This window comes from Calypte anna, chromosome 2, assembly GCF_003957555.1.
Source record: "Calypte anna isolate BGI_N300 chromosome 2, bCalAnn1_v1.p, whole genome shotgun sequence".
NCBI lineage: Eukaryota > Metazoa > Chordata > Aves > Apodiformes > Trochilidae > Calypte > Calypte anna.
This window is the reverse complement of record NC_044245.1, coordinates 89,200,449-89,226,727: the sequence shown is the minus strand read 5'-3', so window position 1 is coordinate 89,226,727 and position 26,279 is coordinate 89,200,449. Positions and strand designations below refer to the sequence as shown.

The following is a 26,279-nucleotide window of genomic DNA, read 5'->3' as shown; positions in this document are numbered from 1 at the left end:
TAACTCAGTTCTATATCAGAAAGACAACAAGCCCCTTGAAGCTCAAGCTGCTTGGAATTAGCACAACTGATTTTTGCTAAGACCAAGCCAGCTCAGGTAATGTTCTTCTGCAATAATATTACTACAGCTTTGATAGCAACCACACGTAAAAGAAAGAGTTTTAAATCTAGTTTTAAAAGGACTATCTCCAAATCCAGATACAGTTTTTATCAATATTTCATTAACATTCTCATTTCTGTATGATATCTTTTTCTTTTCACACTAAAAATAAAATTATGAGCAACTTTTTTTGATTGACAAGCAAAATAAAAAATTGTAAAATATAACTTTTTTACTATCACTCTAAGATCACTTTTCCAGGTATTAAACAGGGTTACCATATTCTGCAAAATTTAATAAATTTTAACAAATATTAAAAATTAAAACTAATTTTGCAGAGGGGAAAGATATACATATTTTTAGTCAGAGACAGTGTAATTTCTTTTTTGGCTATGATTGTAAAGATATTCTGTTTTAATAACAAATTTGCTAAGAGAGAGTCACAAGGGCTAGCTCTGTCTGCCTTCAGGCCACGATGCTGCTGATACCAAAGTCTTTGGCACTGCATGAACACAGAGTCAACCACAACTGTCCAGCAAGTCTAAGACAATGAACAAGCAATCAGAGATGTGCTTCAGGGAGCCCACAAAGTCTTCAGTGCCCAGATATGTCACTAACAATTCCTCTGCTATCAAAGTTCATTCTGGCCCTAAAGATCCTGAGATGATACATCCCACAAGCTGAAGACACTTAAGCTACCGCACACAAGGGAGTCACATCTTTTCACAGGCTCTGGAGTCCCTAACCCAACTACACTGTTCAGGAACAACTGAGTTTTTGCATCATAAAAATAATTTCTCACATCATTACCTATTACAAAATTAGTAAGCTCATTTTTTGGAAATAAATCAACCACATGTAAAGTCAGCCTAAATGCTGAAGTATGACTTCAACAGAATTCCTTTCCACTTGCCGATGGATCTTCCCACTCAGAGCTCATTCATTGGAAGAGTAAGGAGTGCAACAGAACCTGGCATTAGTGATCTTCCTGAACGCTCCATGGTTTTTGGATGGTGTAACTGGCTGGAGGTAACTATGATTTGTATTTACAAGAAAACTTTATGCACCTAAGCAGTATAAGTTAGGAAATTAAAGTTGCCTTTTTTTCTCTCATCAGCGTAGAATAAGTCAATCAGGATGATATCTTTACCATTCCTGTTCTGAGGAACTAGTCTTCAGATTTGCTTAATTCTCCAAATTACTGAGCTGAGGGGAGAATCTAACATGAATTTAACCTTAATTTAATTGTATTTGACATTACTAAAAGAATAGTTTGGGCTTTCTCAGCAAGGATGCTGAGTTCTCAAAATTACAGATTTAATTTTTTTTGATTTACTTTTCAGCAGCACCAAAGTTTTTCAGTGAGATCTAAAATAAGTAAATAATAAGTGTCTGAAAATTATTATTTAAACTTTATTATAGCAGACGTGACTGCAGATTTCAAACCTACAGAACAGGCTTTGATTTAGCACATTATTATTACTGTAGTTAATTCCTCCCTTTCATAGCCACTATACTGTTAATTAGTTAGAAGATGCAGTGGGATTAATCTGTTCAAACTTTGATTAGTATAGTGTAGACTTCTATATCTCTACTAACTTGTCCAGGCTCCTTGTCAAGATGTTTGGGAAAACAGTCACTTCTTATAGAGCTTGATTTGCTTGATCTGCTGGAGATGCACAGCTCAAGATAAGATTGACATTTATACTAGAATTGCCTGTATCTTTATTTATGATGGACTAAGACAACTTTCCCAGGTGCAAATATCTTGGTAAGTTATTTGAATTTTCACTGATATCAGAGATATGACAGATTTAATCTTCTGAGATGACCATGTTACCAAAGAAAGATCTAATAAATTATTCTCTTCATACACTCATATTTATTATATGTAGTAGCATAGATTTGAAAAGAGTTAAAGGAGAAATGATAGGAAGAAATGTTCATAAAAAGGCCACTGAAGAAAACAATACCTGCTCACAAAAAAATTAAAAATCCAATTTTCAGTAAAGCCTAAATAAATAGAGCTGAGCACACAGACAACATCTGAGTCAAACAACAGAATCTGAGTTCAGCCAAAGATGACTGCTGTTCCACTACGTTTGAATTTATGCTATTTCTTGAGCTTTCCAACCATTTTAACAAATTTAAGATATTTGTTTAGCTTTTTCTGGTAAAGAAGCACTTCAAAGGTCTATGACTGCTGAAATACAAGCTAAGAAATTTCTGCTTCTCTTTCCAGTTGTGTTGGCCAGGAGATTGAATGATGGGGATTATAAAAAATCCTAGGAAACGAGATAAAACATAATCATGGGCATAATATATAGTGCAAATATATCCTGGAATTGACCCAACACTTTCTTGTGACAAGAAAGAGAAATTCCTGTTGACCCCACTTCGCTCCCTATATCAGTCACAGGAACATCCCTTTGAGATACAGTAAATAAAAGTATAAAGTCCTTCTCTGAATAATGTGGATGAGGGATCTAAACACAGCTCCCCCTCACTCCAGATGAATCCCTTAGATGCTGGAATGTCATTCTGTGCTTTCTTTATGGTAAACTAATATTTACTTACTTTTACAAAGCAAAAAAGATCCAGCATGAAAGACACAGAGGTTCACCTCAGATACATCTCAGTTGCAGTTCATTAACTTCAGAATGAAGAGAAGTTTTGAAGCAAATCCCTGCTCCACATCAAGCAGAGGATGGAAATATCTCTGAATTATGCACCCATCCTGGGTGGTCTGTCTGCTAGGCACCGGGATGTGTTGTTCAAAGCTGCATCTAACAGAATGCTCTTTTGGAACTGTAAACCACCCAGGAATGTAAGAAAACACCTAGTATGCCCTGAGGTGCTAGGTCGTAGATGTATCATATTTTAGCATGAGGCAGGAGCAGGCAAACGCCGGTGTTAACATGGGCATGCAGGGCGTTAAGATTGGGCAAACATCTGAAGAACAGCTCTGGAGATCTACATTCTTAATCCTACATAGCAGGGTACAAGAATTAAAAACTCTTTCAATGGACTCCAATATTCAGTTACTGAATAAAACAAATTTATCATCCAAACTTGGAAGATTATTTTCAACTGGCAAGCACAGTTATTCTGTGCACATGTCAAAAATAACACCGAACCAAACAAAAAAAAACATTGGAAAAAACATGTGAGGAACTGTATAGGCACTTTGCAAACAACACTGACTTCTATGCACGTTTTTGTGTTTATGCTCATGTGAAAAGGCATTGTGCCAAACTTTCACATACCTGGTATATCCCTGCATTTCACAAAGAACATAAGGATTTGTATTTCATATGCCTCAAGGATGTATTTTCTATAATTAGGTACTTATCATTAACACTGGTTCAGGTTCTTTATTACATACAATGAGATCAAAGTAGGCCGTGGAACAATAACTTAAAATTTAAAACCAGCTACAGGCCCAGAGGAATACTTAAGCCATGGTCAAAATGAGGTCTTTTGCACTGTCTGTCAGATTATAGGTTTGATTGCAGAGAATGGAAGTCCTGAATGCCTACTTAATTTAACATTTCAAGATCTACTCAGAACTTTGCTGGATGAGGTTCAGAGTTTACAGCACTACTACTATACCATCTTCATAAAGCACTGCCTAAATGAAGTATTTATATACACAGCAACGATTCATTGTACCATAAGCTATTGCTGATTAAAACCAGTAAGCTGCATTTAAAACCTTCTGCACTTATAATCAACAGAAGGGAAGGATTCCTAAAGGCTTGACCCACTTCCAATGCAATTTGACCCAATTCAGAGTAGTGATGTTCCATTTATATTTTATCTGTTGACAGGGATTAATCCACCTAACAGATCAGCTATCGATTTCTACAGAACAGCACAATTTATAGAATCATGCCAGATGAAAAGGAGAAAAATCTATTGTTCAGCTTTGTTTCTCCTTTGCCTTCCCAAGAGGATTAATTATACAACATAATTTTTAGTAGCAAAAAGGCTAGCTTTCATCCTGAAAAATGAAATGTGGATGGCATAACCTTCCTGGTAGTGAGCCCTACTGACCCACTGTTACTTAGACCTACCCAATGATTTTGCTGACCTTTAATCTAAGTATTCCCCTACATTCTCTATCTAGTCTCATAAGTACGGACTAGAAGCGAAAATCCTATCCCTCAGAATGGCAGCTAAATTGTACGAAAAGAAAACTACCATCTGTACAAGTCAGGGAGCTTTGCTCCTGTTTCAGAACTGTATGGGGCACCCATATCTTTTTGTTTAGGTAACCAGTGGCAATTTCTACAACAGAAGTTCACATATCTCAGGGGAGATCAATTCCTAGCAAACTCGTATCATCTGAGAAAAGGGAAGATACAGGGGAATATTCTAATCAAATCACAAAGGATTTTACCATTTTTTCAGAGATTGATTGCTACTGGACCTCTAAAAAGACTGGAAAATAGAGATGGTGACAGAGGGGGCATACTCTGTCTGAGTGTACTCTGATGCTGTTTATTCTGGGTGTGAGAGAACAGTGTATGTACAATGCTACTTTCTGTATAAAATTTAATTTCTCTAAGTGCCCAGTATTTTTACCAAAGAAGGAATTTAATCTGGTTTTCAAGGTCTGGTTTACTAGCAGTCTCTGCTTTGCAAAGATACCAACAAAGATGAATATTAAAGGATTGACATGGGGGAAATTCATAGAACCCTATAGTTTTTGTTTCCTTCCTGCCCATCTTGTGCAGCTTTCCTGCTTCAATATTATTCAAGAAACTTCTTGTAAATGCTAAGTGGCAAACCATTTGACAAAATTAGAATAACATTATGAAACATTTCAACTCTGTTTTCATCTTCATCCTGAGCAATGTAAAACAGGGACACAATTTCACTCTTAATGCAAACTGACTAAAAGCCACTCTGTGACCTAATCTTTTACCTAGTTAAAAAACTGGGTCTGTCCGCACAGAGTATTCCAGTCTCTTTATCTGGACCTTGAATGAGCTTACCTCAGCTGCCTGGAACTTCTAAAGAACTAGAAATTTTCAGCATTAGTCTATTTATACTTTAGAATAGAAGGAGAAAATATTTGTGAGCTTTTTACCTTTGATCCTGTAATTGCTGACTTTTGAGTGCTTGGTTTATGCCATGCAAATGTCACATTTCACTCTCTTACTCCCACCTTCCTTTTTTGTTTGGCTTGTTTTTAATAATAGTTTCAAAGCCAAGAAGATGATAGGAAAGCAAGCAAATGGAATATACCTAGTCTTAAGAAAAGCATTTCATAATATTTCACTCTAAATTTATCCAAAATGATGAGAATATGAATGCCATCTGAAATGAATACTGATTGAATGAGTGTAAATTACAGTCATTAAATCAATTATATTGTAAAGAAGGATACTGCCAAGCCACTTTTACACCTGTTCTTTTAGTCTACATATCCGTGAGCTGATGAAAGCATAAAGCAACAGATACTGCTAGAGCCCAGAAATCATCTCTTTTCTCACCACCCTGTGCATCCGCAGCTTGTACTTATCCGGAGTTCAGGAAAAACACTGCAAATCCTGGAACTCAAACAAGCATAATTTTAGTGCATGTCAGGAATTCATAGCTGGCAGCAGCCCTTGGGCTAAGGACACCTTCCCCTTGCTGCCCAGGCCTGTTTCAGGGGAGGAGGCTGCACAGAATTCCTCAAATCTGTGGTGGATGCGGTCGTGCGCGTTTCTGCTGGAAGCTGCTGCCCAGCAGGAGGAGGCACGTATGCAGGTTCCAAAAGCTCAAGTTATTCTTCCAGTGCATCTGCCAATGGTCCTATGGGATACGAAGTTCTGCCAGGGATGCTAGCTGGATTGCTTTGTATGGGTGCATCTGTGGGCAGCAGAAAGAGCTTTTTCTTCCATCGTCTCTGCCTATGGAAAAGCAGCCAAGGTTTTGCTAAATGGGAAAGCCTCAGGCCAACTGCCACAAATAAATTGAGCCTGACGGATCATTTAAGATAAACTTTTCTTCATTTTAGGATGTCATGCTAAAAAAGTCTCAACACAAAATTGCACAAGGCAGAGCTGAGGAACTTTGCAATGTTACTACCTAGGCCATTCTTTTTTAATGCAGTAAAAGACCAAGAAAACATTACAGTTATTCTGGTGAGATCTCTTCTGCCAATCACAACAAATGTCCAAGGGGAGAAAAGCTTGAAGAACTGCTTAGATGCTCAAGCCTCAAATTACAAAGTCAAGGGACGTGTATTTCTTTGACTGCTTCATCTTACAAAACAATTTTGTAAGATTTCAGATTTGCTCCATTTGGGGAGAATCCATTTTGGGTAGCATTTTCAAAATGCCTAAGGTCTTTTCAGAATGCCTATAAGTCTTACAACTCTGTTTTCTCCACCCTTAGCATTTTATGTTTTTTATTCTTTGTATTTAGTCAGTTTCTTCCATGAGTGTAGATAGGTTATAAGAAGGCTAAAAAAAATATTATTGAACTTTGGTGGAAAAAAAAATTAATGAAATATGAATCCATAAAGGAAAAAGAAGTGTAAGTTACTCTTCTGCCCTGCTCTTCAAGCTCAGAGCAGGGATGAAATGTTCTATTTATCTGCTGGTCCATGGAATCAGGAGGCAGGGATTCAGCAGAGCATTCTCTTTCCATAGAGCACATGCTTATGAATTTATGACTCTCGAGCCCAGAGTCCTTCCCAGACAACATGCTGCTGTAAACCCCAATGGTTCCAGAGCCAGCCCACACTGTGAGTTGCATGCACCAGTGATTTTAGCCATCACGACACATCATCAGCTGGCCTAGAATTGTCTAAGACTTGGAAGGATTTCAGTGATTAAAATAGGCCTACAGTGCTGAAAAATGAGCCTGTAACACACAGGCAATAATCTAGCATTTGGCTGCAGGTTATCATTTAGATTGTCATCTGAATTTATCAAACCTGGATATGAGCAGCTAAAAAGCTTTCGATGATCGATGGCTTCCATATGCAGCTGCAAACTTAAATCCAACTTAACATTTCCAGGGTGTGAAAATCCATTAATGACTTTTCAAAAATTTTGCTACCCTTTCCGAATTCAACAAGCCCTTCATCTATTTACTGACCTTTGAGATTCACACTTCAGGGGCTTTTTATAGTCTTTCCCTTTCAAGGGGAAAAGCACAGACTAAGTATGTGAATAACTTCCTCCTTTTTATCAGGCCCTCTCTCATTTACCAACACAACACAACATTCGCCCGCTGTAACATCACACTGCCTCAGCCATGCTCCAAATGTCACATTAGCAAAGCCAGGGTAAAATCACTTTCTGTTACAACACTTTCTGCACTGACCTTTGGAGGGGCTAGAATGAGAGGAAGCTTTAGTTCCCCCTGCTCTGAGCAGGGAGCCTCTCCTTATTTTGCCTTCTAAATGCAATAACATGATTCGTATTCAAGAGCCCGTTGGAGTTGCCAACATTTTATGAATGTGCAACATCCCTGCACATTCTCTGTGGCTCATCCTGTAACTTATGTGGTCCAAGAAGTCTTATAAGAGTAAAACTGATTGCTAAAGGATCGGGGTCTCTCTACATAAAAACCACCTTGTTCTTTCCAACCTGCAGGATAAAGAGCACAGGAATCTTCTGGTGGCATACTCAGCTTTCCATTTTAATGCTCTTCAGGGATGATTGTGGAGTTCTTTGCCCCACTGGGCTTATAAATAACCTGGCCTTTTAAAATGGCAGAGAGTCTGCCATTATTACAGAGAGTACAGAGAGTCTGTACTATTAATTTGAGACCTATAGCATACTTTTAATTGAGACAAAGATACACCATGGCTTTATAATGGATGGGAACATATGTTTTCCAGAGAGAAGCCATCCAGTCTGCTCAGTGCAAAAGCCACTGCACAGGAGAACTTCAGAGCATACCCTTTCAGTGAGGGATTGCTCTTTTCGTCCTTCAAACCAGCCCTTATCAGTAGCCCCAAGAAGGTTTGCAGTGGCCCAGCCACTGATAGGGAACTTGTGCCAGTACTCCAGTGTTTTGCATGTCAAGCAGGGCTTCTGAGCCCACCTAATGAGACCAGTCAAGTCCCAAATCTGGTAAAATGAAAATTATTATTGTATATCCTATGAAAAAACCATATAATATGTTTTTGTATAAAGATATGTAATTTATATCTCCTGCATAAAGGATTAATGAGCAAAGATTGTACACAGTCTGTCAAGGTCAAGCATGGCCTGGATAGTTCTGAATTATATAGGCATGAAGGTTAAAAAAGGGGAGGATGAATATAATGAGAACACAGTGAAGTATCAAACAGATACTAGGGACTAGGGATCATATAAAATAAAACTTAGTTTTTTGCACAAATGGCAGTTCCATATTCCTCTGCCTGACCCTCTTTCTTACATGTACACCATTAATTCAATGCATTTTTCATTTTGGCAGTAGTTTCAACTAAATCACTGCTAAATCAGCTGTGGTGAAATCACTTCTTTGCAGGTAGATGCACTAGATCTATCTACTGAAATAATTTATTTATGAAGAATTCATATCTTCCCATCCATAATCATTAAAGGAAAAAACTATACATGTCCTCCACTTTGTCCTCCACAAATACCAAGATGGATGGAATAACAGGAAGACATTTTTCTCAATAGTCCATAGTCATGTCCTGCCTTTGGATTCAATTTTTGAACCAGTTATTCTAGAGTAGGAAAAGTATGACCCAGTCTTTTGTTTCAGTGTCAAGGGGACATTAGAGTCCATAGTAAGCTTTATAAAGATTTTTTTGCCTAAGTCCTAAATATCTGGGGTGGTTTTTTGCCTCCCAGGGTCTGCAAGAAAGAACTCCAGAAAATGAGCTTGCTTCCAGTCATCTTGTATGACTACAAAGGGTCTATACTGCCACAGGAAACAAAAATATGAAAAGCTACTGTTTTCCTGAACTGGCATCCCTACTTTGTTTCTTTTGACAGTGAGGTTGATAAATTCCTGTTCAAGCAATTCAGCAAGATTTACTGAAAATAAACAGAAGCTTAACTAATTTAATGTAGTTATTTTAATTACCATGATTCAAGCCAGAAAATAAATAACACCTGTACTCTTGCAGAGTATTACTTAAGGTCAGACATCCAGAAAAAAAACTCCTCAAAATAAGTTTTTCTCCTCCTAAAATCTATTAATCGTATCTGCTCTTTTTCTACTACCTTGTTTGTGGCATCAGAATTCTTTAATCTCTGAACCAGATTGCAGCAATGATGTACTGAAACAGATTGTTTTTACAGAAACTAAAATGTCAGCTTAGAGAACAAGGTGCCAATACAATGACTGTATGATCAGCTACAACTTCGAATTACATTAGCACTTGTAATGACAGAACAAAATCAAATTCTGGTTAGGATACAGAAAGAGAGACTAGTAAATTTGAAAAGCAATTTAGTCATTTTGTGCCCTTAACAAGGAGCTAATATCTAGATTCATACTGTTCCTGTCCTCTCAAAGGTTTAATACCAAGGTCTGTGTGAATTCTGCAGCACAGGGTTCAATTTTTGGATTCACAGGATACACAACTGCCTTTGATCTACTACATAGTAAACAAACCTGTCTCCACTCTTTTTTAAAAAGTGTCCTTGTTCACCTCCCTTGTCTGTGACAGCTGTCTGTCATCTCTGTTTTCTCATAACATTGTGATAATATTGCTTACCATACCAGAAGTAGTTACCTGAAAGAAGTTTTTGTCAAATAAACTTCGCTATAAAATTTCATTGATTTAAAGATTTGTCAGGTGTTATAATCATCTCTCAGTTTCTCTAGCCTACAGCTACAGAAACCTTTACATGTTGGTATAGTAGACTACTAAACAATATTCCATTTTTGTCTGTTTGAATGTTCTAATACCAAGTAAGAAATCTGTGTCCTTTTAGTGACCTAAATACACTTCATGTTCTTCACTTCCACTCATTAAGAATTAAAGGTGTCCTATTTCACAGGTTTTTATCTCTTGTAGAAGTATTTGAACTACAGGTCAGGCATGAGATTGCAATAGACCACATTCTCTACTAAATAACAAAATACTTTCCCGTAATGTATGTATCAGAATCTGGTGCATTTCTTGTAAGTGTTCTAGCTCTTTATTCCCCTGTGGAAAATGTACTACAGCTCCTTGAAGAAAAAAAGCATCTCTCCAAAATGCTGAGGGGAAAGCCTTGCCAGCTCACAGTTTTGCAGAGAGCAGCAGGTCAGGCCAACACCACATCCTTGGGAGAGACTCTGCCTCACTTCACAAGACAAAGAGAACTGGGTGCTGAAAAGGTGGGACAGCTTTGTACATGATCTGAAATGCAACATCCAAATGAGTTAATTCAAGTAGAGGTAGGATTCTGAATATAGATTGCAAAATAAAAAAAAATATTTTTTGAGTTGTAGTAAAAGTCAGAGGGCTCTGGAAAAGATAGGTGATAATTCTTTCAGATCTTTCTCAGACAGCATTGATTCTGGAGCTGGGTACTTCAAACTTTTGGAGAGATAAATTACTGGATAATTATCTTCTATTGCTTTCAACTTTATTTTTTTCTTTTGCTGTTACTATTGAAACTTAGTCCATTTTCTTGGTATTTAGGCCCTAAGACACTTTTGTGCAATATAGTAAAAGAGACCTATCAGTTCCTATGAAACACTTTGCACCTCGAGGCAGGCAGGATGACCTGGAGTAACATCTTATAAAAATACAGCTATTCCTATATTGTGTGTGCTTGCCCCAGTAATAATTATTCACACAGTGCAAACCACCTCTCAAGGGATCAAGTGCTCTACAAAGCACAGGCACAGACATAAAGCGATAAGTAGGTCTCCTGTGCTCCTGGCAGGTGCCTGCCTCTCAAGCCTGGGGGAAAAAAATGAATCCATCTCTTCATGCCTCTCTCTTGCTTATTGCAGCTTTGGGTGGCACAGGAAGACCCAGCTAGACTTAAACTAGCTGGCGAGGATGCTGAGAGCTGCAAAGCTGTTGTCTCCTATAGCTGGGCTCCCAAAGGAAAGGTTACCCACCAAAATGCTCACTCTGCTCCTTGGCAGATTCCCAGTTTCCCCATCTGCTCCGTGTTACTGTTGCTACACTGCCAGCAGCACCCCAGTTCAGCACTTTAAAGCTGGAGCAGGTAAAACAATAAAAGCTGCCATGACAACCAAGCCTTGTGGCTTGTAGCCACAATATACTGCTTGTTCCAAATGTACAGGTGACTCCAGAAACTCCACACGCTTAAACCCTTTAGTTTCTCTTTATAAGTAATGCCCTAAGGCACCCCCAAATTTCTCTAGCTTTTACTCGTCCTTTCTCCAGTTGGAAAGTGCACCTGTACAACTTAGGTACCTGAATCTCAGTACAATATTCCACGTTGATTTATAAAAACAAAACAAGAAACAAAAATCGCAATGATTATTAAGTAATACCAATACATCAGAACACAAAAGGAATAACTCAGGGAAAAACATCACTGCTAGTAGGTATGGGTGAAAAAATTAAAAAAAAAATATATATTGAACAGGAAATGTGTTCAAAATAATTTGACAATAAAAGGAGAAAACAGATAGGAACAGACACAAAAATACAGTTTCCTTTATGTTTTTATCTGACAGAGGGACTGGTATGAAGGAGTCTGAGACAATAATAAAATGACAGGTGATAGTGCTAGTAAGGTACAGAGTAGCATAAGAGAAAAACAGTATCAGGTATGCAGAGTGATTGGTACTAATTAAATAAAAGCATCCAAAGTGAGACCTTAGACTTCCTCTGGCAAGTTCTTCAAAAATATTAGTGATGTGCTCACTGGTGAGAGGATAAGAGGCCTAAATGTAGTAGAACAGAATACTGGGAATGCAGTTAAAATAACATGGAGATGTCATTCAGTGGTGTGATGTATGGAGGTGGATGTTTCAGTGCTACACATGGCTCTCAGAATCTTGCAAAACAGGGAATAAGAGTATCAGAAGAGGTAGTGGATTAGAAATATAGAACAGCTTTTAGATGAAAAAACTAAATGGACAACAAGGACTTGAATTTCTAAGAGTCATTGAGAGGAGAGATCTGTAAAACAGGAATGAGACAAAGAAAGTAAGAATTATTTACTGCTTCTCACACTACAAGAAGCAGGATATGCCAAATTAAATTGAGAGATAGCTGGTTTTGATAATAAAAGCAAACAGATGGAAGGGCTTAAGTCATTATATGTATAATTATTTTTTTTCAACTCTGTCACTGAATGTATTGAAGGCCAAACGTTTAAATGTATCCATGAAAGATATAATAAATTGCTAAAGACTAAATCCACATACAATTGTTAAACCAAGTACAACCTCCACCCTCCAGGTCTAAAAGTAATGAAAATGCTTGCTTTTGAGCACTGAGATTCTATAATAGAGAAAAAAACAGTTCCATACATGCACAGTCCAATACACATACCAGTAAGTGACATATGCTCAGTACCCATTATCAGGCTGATGCTGAGCTGGGCAATTTATCACCTGACCCAATACTTCAATTCTTCCTGCACAAGACATACAACTAATTATGGTCAGATCCAAACAGAATCAGGTGTTGCAGCATTAGGCACCGAAACACCAACATCTCAGCTACCAAAACTTCTGCACTCCAAATCCCACTGCTTGATATACAAACAAGGGAAAAGTTTCCAAGTTCCAAAATCAAGAAATCTTGATAGATTTCTTAATTAGCAGTGTGGGTTTTTTAATATACATGTGTGTTGCGGGAGGAAAAATCACCTCTTTCTATCAAGAACTGATGGGGAGTTTCTACTTTAAAGCACATAATCAGTAGGGGAGGTAGTAGCTATTTAGATATAAATTATTAGTGGAGTTATCATATACTTTGGGAATCCCAGGTTTAATTCACTTTCTGCCTGAGGAGAACTGTAATTTTAACCTCATTCTATTTATAACCATGATATACATATCTCTGGATAATGACTTTCACTATTTGTCCTCCTAAAAATCTTGTACAACATAGGAAAAAAATCAAGACTGACAGACCAGCAGACAGAGGGTCTGAGGGTCTGACACAGTAACTCATTAGTAGTTATGATCCTTACACAGATGAGGAATCCAGGACCCCAAAATTACTTCAATTAACACATTGAATTTAAAGGAAAAAAACAACCAAACCCACAAAACTGGTGTTAGAAGAGGAACTAAATCTATAACTACTCCTCCAAATGACCTCACTATCACTCTAAGTTTTCATGCTTAAGTCTCTTACTAGAAACAATTCAAAGAAATATAACAAGTGGCATTAGTAGCATACAGTGGACAGATTCTTGTAAGTAGTGTCAGAATCACATAACCTACAATACAGAGGGCAATAGTTCATCACTGGATACAGCTGACCTAGCAGGGACCTCAAGATGTAATAAAAGTCTCATGTTTTTTTCAGGGAAAAGACACAGTAAATACACCACTCCAGAGGGCTGTTTAACTTCAAAACTTTCAGAGGTTTTATGCACCTTTCAGAGTTTAAATATAATTTTCATTAGAGAGGGTTTCCTAATTTTGGTCTTAAATCTGCACTGTTACTTTTTAAAGCCTTTACTTCATCTAGCCAATGAGAGCAGGACAAGCAAGTATTTTAGTGGCAATCATCATGTATTTCATCTTCTCTAATGGATTTCATCTTCTCCTTTCTGAATGTCTTCCTTCTCCTAATGAGGTCCATTTTCAGCCCTTTGTCATCTTTACACACTTTCTTCAAATAAGCACTAGACACAGTAGTTAGCTGTAGCATTTTGGCAGTGGATAGATTAAAAGAATACTATTATTTATTCATGCCAGCAGAGAATTTTGGGGTTTTTACCTTTTCATGGTTTTTTGCTTGTTTATGTTCAGCCTGGGACCCACTGTAACCCTAGCCATGTGTAACTATGGCCTAATGACTTGTTCCCCATTTTCTATCTGTGTAGCACTTTATTCCCAAAGTAGCACTAGGCATTTGACCTAAATAAACTGCATTCTTGTTTTTCCTGATTACTTCTCCAGTTTTTAATATCTTTCTCAATCTTTGTCTATTCCCCTTGAGCTTGCTGGCTCCCTCAGAGACCATTGTTACATTTGATAATTACCCATTCTACTACATCTTTTTAATCAGCAATGACAATATTCAGTGACTCCACATTCAGGGCACACCCTTTCAGAACTCTACTTGGTGGATTTCTCTGTATGAAGAAATCATTCTTTTCACTGAAATGGAACTCGAAATCAATTTTCTGAACACCCTGTAATTTCATACAGATGCTGCCATCAAACTGTTAAAACATCACTGCCAACAAGAGAGGGAAGTGGCACTAGTGGCTATTCAAGGTACTCCTCAAACTCTAAAAAAGCATGGTATTTTGAAGGAGATTTTATTCTCACTTTGTAAATATGCTGTAGAAGCAGAGAAATCAGAATACACTGGCTCTGGATATTTAACAACACATTCCAGATATATGATATTTAAAAATTGAATTTTCAGAGATGTCACTAAATATTTCCTGGATTATATTACTCCAGCATTATCACAGAAAGAAAATCCATGAACTGGTTCTCTGGGATATATACTGGATGGATGCTAAATAAAAAATAAAATAAAATTCAAAGGCAGTTAGCCACATTGTTTATATGAACTCCAAGGGAAGTAGAATCAAAAGTAAAGAGTCTGCTGGACTGTATTTAGAATAATAGAAAAAAAAATTTCCAGGGTTGGACTTATGCCCCTAGAGAACAAGACACAGGTGATTCTGAAGAATTGCTCCTTCATTGAAGCAGCTGATGACAGCAAACAAGTCAGAACTAAGTGGATGAACTGAGACACCAGAAAAACAACCCTGGATTATTGTTTACCTTGCTCTTGACTGTAGAGTAGGCATGTGTTTGTCTGTTTCCATCGATAAAAAATAAGAGAGGAGTATCTGGGGCTTCTGCTGCAGAAATTCAATAAGGCATTTGTAAGAAGACCAACAGTGTTACACTTGAAAAGCCATGTTCTCCCTCTTGCTTGTTGAAGACCAGCCTTCAATGCTAATAAATGCTGCATCATGTTACTTGACTAAAGTAGCTGAAACTCTTAAATTCCCCCCAGAATGACACAGCAGGGGACCATCCATTTTCTTCATGTTTTCTCTATATACAGTACCACAGACTTTTGCTCCTATCTACAAGGAGCATGACTTATGTCAATGGTATTTGTTTACAATTCAGCTTTAATTTTCCTTTTGAATCTATTCCACTGCGGAAGTCCCTTAGGTTTTCTCTAATGCCTGACAGAAATAGGAATATGACTGAAAGCAAGGTGCCTTTTAGACTCCAGACAGATAAATCAGAAAAGATCTGCCAAAGTGAAACGCTTTGAAGGACAGGTAGCTATTTGTTTCTGCAGCCTCCTGTAACACAGCAATCTACAATCTCAGTTTTGTTGCTACCCTCCCTTTGCCTTGATGTGCACACAAGAGTTGCCAGGAACCTCTTTCAGCTCTCAGGAGCCAAAAGATTTTGGCCATCGACCTCAACTACGTGTCTGAAAATGAGAACAGTCCTCTAATTGCACCCATGGAAAAACTGGCAGTCATTTGGAAGGATGCCAGCTTCAAACATCACTTGGATTTTTGAGCTAGACTGACAGACTGCTCTTTATTTGCCAGTAAGGTAGGGCAAGAAAATGCTGTTACATGTGCTTTGTGTCCTCTGCTGCATACTAAATCATTCCTGGCTGGTATTCATGATCTATAAAGCAGTAAATAGTTCGGTCACAGCTATCTCTGGCACCATCTGTTTGACCACTTGCAAAACTAACGGGCTGCACAGAAGCTGAAAAAGAGACATGACCAGCATGAGCTTGGGAAAAACTGTATCTAGATGCAGTATTAAACCAGCCATTCAAAATTTCATCACAGCGTGTCAGGCATACTCTAGTTTCCCTCTCAACCCTCACAGGCTTGTTTTCCTTTGACTCTGGCAGACATGGCTGTTTGCTTTTACCATAGCCAAAACGTTTGCATGTAGTCTCATTAGCACCAAAGTTTCCAGCAAGGAACAGAAAATGAAGCTCCTGAGCCTACCCAGCTGATTTCCTACCCTACCAAATGAGGAACAGAGCTTTTGGCCAAGAAATCATACTTCTGATATATGATTACCTATTCACCTGGTTCTTTTTCCATCACTGAACTATTTGCAATAACTGTGCATTTTGATTCAAATTATTAACAAAACTATAAACCTGTGTAAATGAAGAAATGGCTCTTCAGGTAGAAAACACTAAAGCTTATGATCCCCAATTATTATGTTCAGATCACAGCCTACTAATACATTTAATATATGCTATGCTGATAATTACAATATCAGCATAATTATAACCAGCATGTTATAATTACAATGCTTTTTTTCTAGGAATAATTGATTTGTACTATATTCTAAAAAAAAATCCCAACCCAAACCAAAACACTTGTGTTGCATATCTGTCTTGGGCTTGATAGCACCTAACAGCAATAACTACAAGGAGAAAGCCCATTTACCATTTTAATTACTGGATTTAATTAACTTCTTTCCATTATTAGGAACTTCCCCAATCGCCCAAGATTTATTAAAAGTTAATGTGAATGTTTCAGAAAGCTTCCTGACCAATGTAGAATTCTTTTAAACAAATTAATAATTTCTACATTTATACCGCAATATTGAATATAAAAACCTTTTATAATAACAATACCAATGAAAGAATAACAGAAAAAAATTGTTAATGCTTAGAATATCATTTATAGTTAAAAAAGATAGACTACTTTAAGTAGAATGACTTTCATCTCTGTTATATTGTACTGCTCCTTATTTGAATTTTTCATCTATTTTTTCGCCAATTTTTAAATTTCCAAAATTAGGAAGACACAAAACAAAAGATCAGGCTTCAAATGTGCTGACAGACTACTGCTTGTATGAGAATTAATACAGATCCTCTCCTCCACAGGATTTTTTTCTCCACAGGTATTTTTTCCTGTAGGCAAACTGGAAACCTTTGGTTGGTGATCAAAATTCGGAGTATGTGCCTGAATTGGTTCTGAAATTCAATTCTCTAATTGCAAGTAATTATAAAATGTTCTCATTGACCAAGCAGTACTTCAACTGATGATAAGACCATAGGTATTAAATAGCATCTGATGTGAAACTGAAGCATTATAAAGAAACTCAATTTCAATGGTTGGAAATAAAAATAGATATAAAATCAGCTATTCTGGACTTGTATCCCTCCTCCAAATTAGTTCAGAAGATACTTGTTGCACCTCCCCATGATCCCAAATCACATCCTTAATGCTCAGAGGGAATGTGCCAAATTTCCTCCTCTCTCAGATGTTCTAGAAGGGTACACACAGCTGCCTTAGGTGTGACACATAAGAGCTCCTTCAGAATTCCGAGGAATAAATACCTCTTGTAAAATCCCTTTTATAGTGTTTTCTCATTATTCTTTCATGTGACTGTAAACAATGCTACTATGAAACAAGGGAGGGGGGGGGAAGTATGTGAAGGAGAATGAACAGCAGCATAAACAATAAGCAATCAATATTTATCACTAGTGTTGAGGGAGAATTTCTAAATCCTATTCTCATGACATGACATCTGCAAAGTTTTAGTGGACTCTTCAGAGAATACGAGTTAATAGCATCAGTTATACTTATGAAGGCAAGAGCAAGACCAAAGATCGCTTCAGTAAATTAGGATGGGTAACAGATCCCCACCACAGCATTGCTGTTCATTAATAATAATGCCCATAGAGCAGGCAATTTCTTTTTAAGAGAGAAGCCTCTGTAGCTTGGTCAGCAGGACTATGTTTAAACTGAACCCCTGCAGCCAAAGGGAGTGCAGCCTTCTTTCTCATGCTCTCTCACTAACAGTTTGCCAGCTTTCTCACTACTAATCTCACAAGACCATCCAAATGGTATCAGGCCTGTATCAGGAACAGCATCGCCAGCAGGTCCAGGGAAGTGATTCTGCCCCTGTACTCAGCCCTGGTGAGGCCACACGTCGAGTCCTGTGTCCAGTTCTGGGCCCCTCAGTTTAGGAAGGAGATTGAGGTGCTGGAGCAGGTCCAAAGGAGGGCAACCAGGCTGGTGAAGGGACTCGAGCACAGACCCCATGAGGAGAGGCTGAGGGAGCTGGGGCTGTTCAGCCTAAAGAAGAGAAGGCTCAGGGGAGACCTCATTGCTCTCTACAACTCCCTGAAAGGAGGGTGTAGCCAGGGGGGGGTTGGTCTCTTTTGCCAGACGACTTTCAACAAAACAAGAGGGCAGGGTCTTAAGTTGTGCCAGGGGAGGTTTAGGTTGGATATTAGAAAGAATTTCTTTATGGAGAGGGTGATCAGGCATTGGAATGGGCTGCCCAGGGAAGTAGTGGATTCTCCATCCCTGGAGATATTTAAAAAGAGACTGGATGTGGCACTCAGTGCCATGGTCTGGGAACTGCAGCAGTAGTGGATCAAGGGTTGGACTTGATGATCTCTGAGGTCCCTTCCAACCCAGTCAATTCTATGATTCTATGAAATGCAAGCATGTCCAGTTTTATCTCAGCCTAGGAACAAAAACATGAATCGCATTCTACAAACTGTCGAAAAAAATCTCCAACACGTCTCTTAGGAATCACCACTTCTGCGGAAAACTCTCCCAATCCAGTGCCTCGTCCCAGCTGCAAATGACCCCTCAGAAATCCTCACCCTGACCATTCTCAGAGCATTCCCTGCAGGAGCAGCCCAGGCTGAGAGGATGCAGCAGGCTTGGCAAGTCTCATTGTGGAATGTGTTGTCTCCAGCGTTTGGGGTCAGTGGTTTTCATCCTCTCCACACCGAGGGACTGACTCCTGAAGTGATTTTTGCCAAGCAGTTGCACAGTGTCAGAAATTATTCTTCAGGGAGCACAAACAATGACTTGAAGGAACTTAACAGCAAAAAATCATGTCTAAATTCCTCTTTTAATAAAGTTTTCAGAAACAATTGTACTAAAAAGTGGATGCTTAGCTGACCAGTAGAGTTTTCCAACAGCTGTTGGTTTTTATAAATCAGTAGTTTCCACAAATATGTGGATTTTATTCTAGAAAAATTCTTGGAAATACCTGGGAATACCTCAGATCACTCAGGGTTCAAACCACAGTGTATTAAGCAGGTTGCAAAACTTACTAAGCACCTTCCTGCATCTTTCAAGAAGTATCTTTTCAAAATAAATGTACATGTTCAAAATGTGCTAAAAGCAATGCAAGTGGTACACAAGTTTGAAATGGCATAAATAATTAAAGAAAATTAAATAGTTTGCAACCTACCTTGGAACTGTGTAAATTTGATGGTTCCCATCCTCTCTCCATTTCTGAAGACAACTTGACCCTAAATAAAAACAAATAAATATCTCAGAAGTTTTGTAAATCTCTCCCAATGTAGTTTCATTAGCACAGCAATCATTTTCCATTCACCATTAAAATTACCCAAGCAAGGTATAAACTTTGAAGGTAGCAGATTCAACCAATGCTAAAACAGCTCAGTAACACCCCCTCAAAGCTCTCTTCCACAGATTTCAAATTGTCTTAGAATGCTCACCAGTGTTACTGCCCACTTTTCAGGGATGGAAATTGAGGTACAACGAAGCTGGTAAATTACTGAATCTCAGATGATAGATATGCAAACAATTTATTTTCACTGTGTCTCTGTTTTTATTAAGGATATGTAATAGCTGCCAAAGACCACACAAGAAAACCCTTCTCCATTTCATCTACTGTATACTTTCCAAATGGCCCTATTGTCTACTTATATCAATGATTATGGATATGTGTAGCTATTGTATCTTGGGTTTATACTACATCAACCTATTATTCTTTTTAAATGTAATGCCTTTAAGTCAGTATTACTCTTTTTTGGTGCTACTCATTGCCATTCTTCAAAATAATGTTCATGTACTGATGAAAACATCTCACATTACTCTGGCAAATTACTCCCACCTTTCATCCCATCTTTCTGATTTAAATTAGGAAAAGTTCTTTTTAAATTTCTTGCTTACTGGAGCTATATTTCATTATTAAGTACGAAAAAGGGGTTTTCATTCATTTATGCTAAGTATTTTTAATGTTTTGAACCCACAATGGAGTGCTGAGTGCTGCCAATTCAGATTGCTGTTTTACTGCCTCCTCTGGTTTATTATGATAGCCATTAATCTTTACTTTCACAGACATCAGGAAAAGAGAAATCAAATTACAAGCATGTAAGGCTACAATAAATAACCCCTTCTGGTCACTAAGGGAGTGATCTCAAGGCATCAGGAGCTCCTCAGGTTTGGAGAAGTAATATTTAATATCTCTTCATTTGCTGGAAATACATCAAAATCCATTTGGCTTCTTGTTTTAAGTTAACTGGCTCCTTGTTTTAAGTAAAATATAATAGAAAGTATTAAGGACTTGTAGAGAGGTTGTGCAAGTGTCACTTCTTGCAGATAAATAAGACTGGTCAATCCAGTCTTAAACTTGCTAAATTCTTGGTTCTGTGACCTGTGTCAGAGATTCCTATAGTTACTTTTTTCCCTGTGTGGAAAAATTACTTTTTTCATTTGACTTTAAATTTACAGCCTTTTACTTTAATTTCTTATTGTCTTATTCTTTTATTACAAGATAATAGGATTGTAAATTGTAGTCTACTAAAGTGCTACTTACAGATAAGCATACAGTAAGAATCACTGCTATCATCTATGAAGACAGTCATCTAAGATTGTCATCTATTATTGATAGTATAATATACCAGCTCATGAAATTTTCTATTCCAAGAGCAACTGGCTTGCAATATTATCATTGCTTCTTATAAAATCATCCACATTTTCATCATTCAGTAGGACAAAAGTACACCATAAGCATTTCTCGACTAAAGATAAATACATACATTTTCATTGACATGTTCTGACACTATCTAAAAAACATAAATCAGATCTGAATCTTCTTAATAAATGTAAAAAAAATTGATTTAAACAATACAAATAGAGTTACAGTTTTGGAAGTATTTGTTTTTATCAACTTCCCGCTGCTAAGATTATGTGGATTATACTGATCTAAGCACTAGACAAATAAAGGTATGGATAATGCTTATAAAAGTTATGGATCAATGTCCTTCTTATCTGCAAAATTACTCAATCACAGTGGTTTATTTTCATTAAAGCTGACTGGCAAAATGCTGAAAAGTAAAATGTGCTATTAAAAAGAGTAACAATTTCTAGACACTATTTAATGAGTTCTGCCATTGCCTCAGGTATTGTTTGCAAATTATGAAGTTTGTATGTTACACATACAGATATTAAGAGGAAAAAAAATGCAATTTGGAGAAATTATAATTGGCTCCTTATCCCATGGGTATCCCAGCAAAAGAATCTGTTTTCAAAAGTAAAATCAACAAAACCCATGTCAACAAGAAGCTTCAAAGCAGGACTCTCCAGTGCAATCCATGACAGTGAGAGTACGCAGTTAATACTCAGGCATCAAAACTTCAATCAGATCTGCACTTACTTTGCCTACACAGTCAAAGCAGATCCAAAAGTAACTGTATTTAAAAACAAAAAACCAAAAACCAACCAAACAAAAAACCAAAAAGGCTATCTCAGTCAATTTTGGGGTTCTTGAACTATATATTTACTATAAAGTAAACCATATAAATAAATGCACGCAGAAATACCTGAAAAGCAGTGGGATAACTAAGGTGACTGAAGTTATAATTTTAATTTAAACCAGCTCATTTTTGCCAAAGAAGAATTAAAACTTTCCCTTTAAGTTCCACGATGTGCTGAAATTAAGGTGTATTTGTGATTCTGTATTGTCCCTATCAGACTAAGTCAAATAAAACTAAGAGTCAAGGAGGGTGAAGCACCACAGGGCAGGAAACATAAGAGCTTGCTAACACCCAAGGGGCAGGTATTTCCCTCCCATGTTGCTCCTACATCTGTCCTACACCTACCTGCTGCTAGCTCAGCACTCATTAGGTCTCTATGTGAGCTTTCATTGCCTATTAAATCAGCAAAATATATTCAGTGGTTTTGTTTCATTTTGTAATATTTTGGCAAGTCCGGGAAATGCTGTTTCTGAAGTGTTTTCCGGTGCCAGCCTCAGAGCCAACACAAAGGAGCCCTGGAAAGATGCAAGTGCTATCAGAAAGAGCTGCATGGGAGGGGGTGAGACACCCTAAATCAGTCCTATCTCCTTTCAGAAGCCTTTCTGTGTTACCAGGCAGTCCCCACAGCTTGCTACTCACATGTTACATGTGCTCAATTTACTCATACAAGACTCCTTAGTCACAGCCATGCCTTTCCTGACAAGAACATAACAGCAAGCTGGCATTCTGTGGGTCATGGCTCCACAACTTCTAAGCAGTAAAAAGCTACAAGCTGCAATTCATAACCTGTTAGCTCCTGCCAAACATCATGTCTGTGACAGCAGTGCTTTTAGATAAAGGGAATTTGGTGTAGTCTATCAAATCCCAGAGCTGAGAGCAACCCAGCAAGCTCTGCAAGTCTAAACTCACTTGTGAAACAAAAGAGCAAGCTTCCAGCTGGGGTTTGATGGTGGGGACAACTCTTCTGGTTTCAGCCCAGTGGCACCACTCTAGATGGAGATGAGGAGCTGAGCACAAGAGATGTAAGCATGGTGCAAGAGAGGATGCTAGGGAGACAGCAAGAAAGCTGTCATCCTCACTGCTGGATAAAGAAGTAGTTGTCACCTTTGGAACAGTGAAAGGAGAGCAGAAGGAAGAGGGTGACAAAAAATAAAATGCTCCATGAAATCAACAAAGCTCCATTTTAGGAAGAATTTCTTTACCAAGAGGGTGACCAAGTATTGGAATGGGCTGCCCAGGGAAGTAGTGGATTCTCCGTCCCTGGAGATATTTAAAAAGAGACTGGATGTGGCACTCAGTGCCATGGTCTGGTAACCACAGCGGTAGTGGATGAAGGGTTGGACTTGATGATCTCAGAGGTCCTTTCCAACCCAGATGATTCTTTGATTCTATAAACCTGTGATCTTATATCCGCTGTGGATAAAATGTTTCTAGAACATTTTTTCAAATCAGAATCAGCGACTGCTGCATTTCAAGCCTTGAGACTATTTTGAGAAAAGGTGTTTCTGTCAAGATTTTCAAGATTGAAGATTTAAATTTGAAATATTTATGATCCAAGGGGATTTTTTTCCATGACTGTTTTCTCTCATGACATTTTCTAAAAGATTTGGGTTACTGAACATTGGTGTCTGGAGAGCAGCAGCAGAGTAGCTCAAAGAGCAGGTGTGAAGCACAGCTGAAAAATCTGGTCTCTGCTAACATTTTCTTAATGAAGCAATACCATCATTCTCATCTAAACAAATGCTTGTGTTCTAGCTATGACAGAGCAGACGAAAAACAGCAGGAAAAAAGGAATAGGAAAGGAGGAGGAAAAATGCTTGCTTCTAAGCTATCTGTCTGCACCAGAGGAATAATACTTGAAAAACATACTCTCAAAGAAATAAGTTTCCCAGGCACAAAAACATGGATTTTGGAGAAAGACAGTGGAGATGAAGGAAGATAAATTGATGGAACAGAAGTACCCAGAAGAAAATCATGACAGTGATGGAAAAGAAGAATGAAACATGGAATCCAGGTCCTTTTCCTCTGGGCAGCTTTCCAGCCACTCTTCCCCAAGCCCGCAGAGGTTGCCTGGGGTTGTTGTGACCCAAGTACAGGACCCAGCACTTGACCTTGTTGAACCTCAAACAACTGGCCTCAGTCCATCAATCCAGCCTGTCCAGGTCCCTCTGCAGAGCCTTCCTCCACTCAAGCAGTTCAAAACTCCTAATGCAGATGGTGTCATCTGCAAACTTACTAAAAGAGCACTTGATCCCCTAATCCAGATAACTGATAACTATATTAAACATAACTAGACCCAACACTGAGCTCTGGGGAACACCACTTGTGACTGCTCACCAACTGGACTGAACTCCACCACAACTCTTTGGTCCTTACCAGCCAGCCAGTTTTTTTACCCAGCAAAGAGTACACCCATCCAAGCCATGAGCAGCCAGTTGCTTGAGGAGAACGCTGTGGGAAACAGTGTCAAAGGCTTTACTTTAGTAAACCTACCTAGTTGTCTAGGTAGACAACATCCCCAGATTTTTCCTCACCCACTAAGTGGAGCACTTTGTCACAAAGAAGGAGATGAGATTCATCCAGCAGGACCTGCCTTTCATAAACCTAAGCTGACTCAGCCTGATCACTTTGCTGTCCTGCATGTTCTGCATAATGGCACTCAGGACAATCTGCTCCATAACCTTCCCTAGCACCAAGGTCAGACTGACATCCCAAAGTTCTCCAGATCCTCCTTCCAGTTCTTCTTGTAGATGATTCCACTTAATTCCCTTGTAAATACAGAGTTCCAGTCAAATCAGTCTCTTCTTTATAGGAGAAGGTATTCTTTTTTTTGCCCATCTGCACTCTATAAACCACTTTTTCAGCTTTATTATGGAAGGCTATCTGTAACTGAAACACAGATGCCCTGGCTTTGTAGAAGGGTGCCTCTATTTCTAACTAATTGGTTGCTATATGAACTTGACCATATTGTGGGCAGAATTTCATCACTTTTTTTCAGGGAAGTGGAAGAATGAGATAGGGAACATACAGAATTTCTTAGGATGAAATTTCTTCCCTACATCTCAGCAGTGTTCTCTGTCATCTCTTGTCTTTCCAAAAAAAAAAGAAAAGTGTGCTTTTGCCAGCACAATGACATGAGATAAGCCCTGACTATGCTGTTCCATTGGATTAGCATTTAGATGCACACAATTTTCCAAAGCTATGCTCAAATGAGACAGCACAATTACAGCATTTGTTTTGGCACAGGAAGCAAAAGTATGATTAGTGAACATCTGAGCACTCTGTTTTACACACAAAAGCACGTCTGAGGGAATAATGTTCCTGACAAGGTACCAGCACTTTATAAGCAGGTGAAGGTGAGAAAAAAAAAGGTTCCTAGCCAGAAAATCATGCATCAAACCGTATTGCTTTTGCTGGTCACTGCATGTGAAGAAAGAAGAAAACTGTATGCTTTGTCAGTCATTAACATGCTTTTACACATTCAGCTAGGCTTCTGATTAGTACAAGGCAGAGCAGATAGATGCTCTTTTTTTGTCATCCTTTCTTGCCATATCATTTGTAACCAATAATAGAACTCTTCTGTTAGGTAAGCCATTTCTTCCTGTGCCCATGTAAACTCTGTTGGCAGCCTAAAACATGGTCATCAGTAGCAGTCTTAGGTTTAAAAGCCTGTCAAGAAAGAAATTAAAACGAAACATATACTTTCGAAAAAACTTTTTTGGAAGCTGTTCTGAATACTTCGGAAATTAAAATGACTGGAACTGGTTGCAAGAAACACTTTCAAGTCTGGTGATACATGTAACTGATTGCTGACTACTACTATTTAGCCAGTTTCCTGATCTATTCCTGGCCTCTGAAGAACGAGCAAAATAATCCCTTTACTCTTAACTGAATCTCTGTCAGGTATGTGTAAAAACATTGATGTAAACAACCTGTCTTTCAGGGTGGCAAAAGTAGAAAAAATAGTCTGAAGCACCGGGACTAGAAACTCAAGCCCTTTTCAGTGTGTATTAAAAAGTAAATATGAATTGCTGAGATGATGTGGAGAATTGTTCTTTTGAAGTTGAGTCCCTGATGATTTCAGTTTCTATCTCTGTGTATCTGTAGAAACAGCATATTATATTTCACCACCATGTTTTTTTCCTTCCCCCCCCCCCCTTTTTTTTTTTTTTTTGGTTTGGGGTTTTTTTTTGGTTTTTGGAAGAATGAATCAGAAGAGATGGCATAAAGCCTTTGAAGGACATTGTATTAAGCAGCCTTGCTATCTCTTCAACAGTCCCATTTCAGATGCCGGTGTAAAGTAATTCCTTCCTTAACTACATTAATCCCAGCAGAGAGCATAACTGCACAGGCTGTATTTCATTTGTTCTGATGATGACCCAAAAGACTGAAAGTGCCACTACCTACTCTCTGAGAACTCCTCACTGCCCAGGCTCTGTCACCTCCACTGGACCCAGGAGATCACTTTGTTTACTATTTTCTATCTAAGGAGCAGGCAGCATATGCTATTAGCAAGGTCTTTGTCTCCAAAGTAGAGCACACTGACCTT

General features: G+C 38.3%; 1 protein-coding gene across 1 annotated transcript in view; it reads right to left on the bottom strand.

The window, feature by feature from the left end:
• The window catches only part of GABBR2 (gamma-aminobutyric acid type B receptor subunit 2), a 470,545-nt gene that overhangs the window by 193,725 nt on the left and 250,541 nt on the right, over nt 1-26,279 (bottom strand). The window contains exon 9 of the mRNA XM_030445229.1: nt 19,417-19,477. Within this exon, the coding sequence (XP_030301089.1) occupies nt 19,417-19,477 (61 nt within the window). The remainder of the gene's footprint in view (nt 1-19,416; nt 19,478-26,279) is intronic.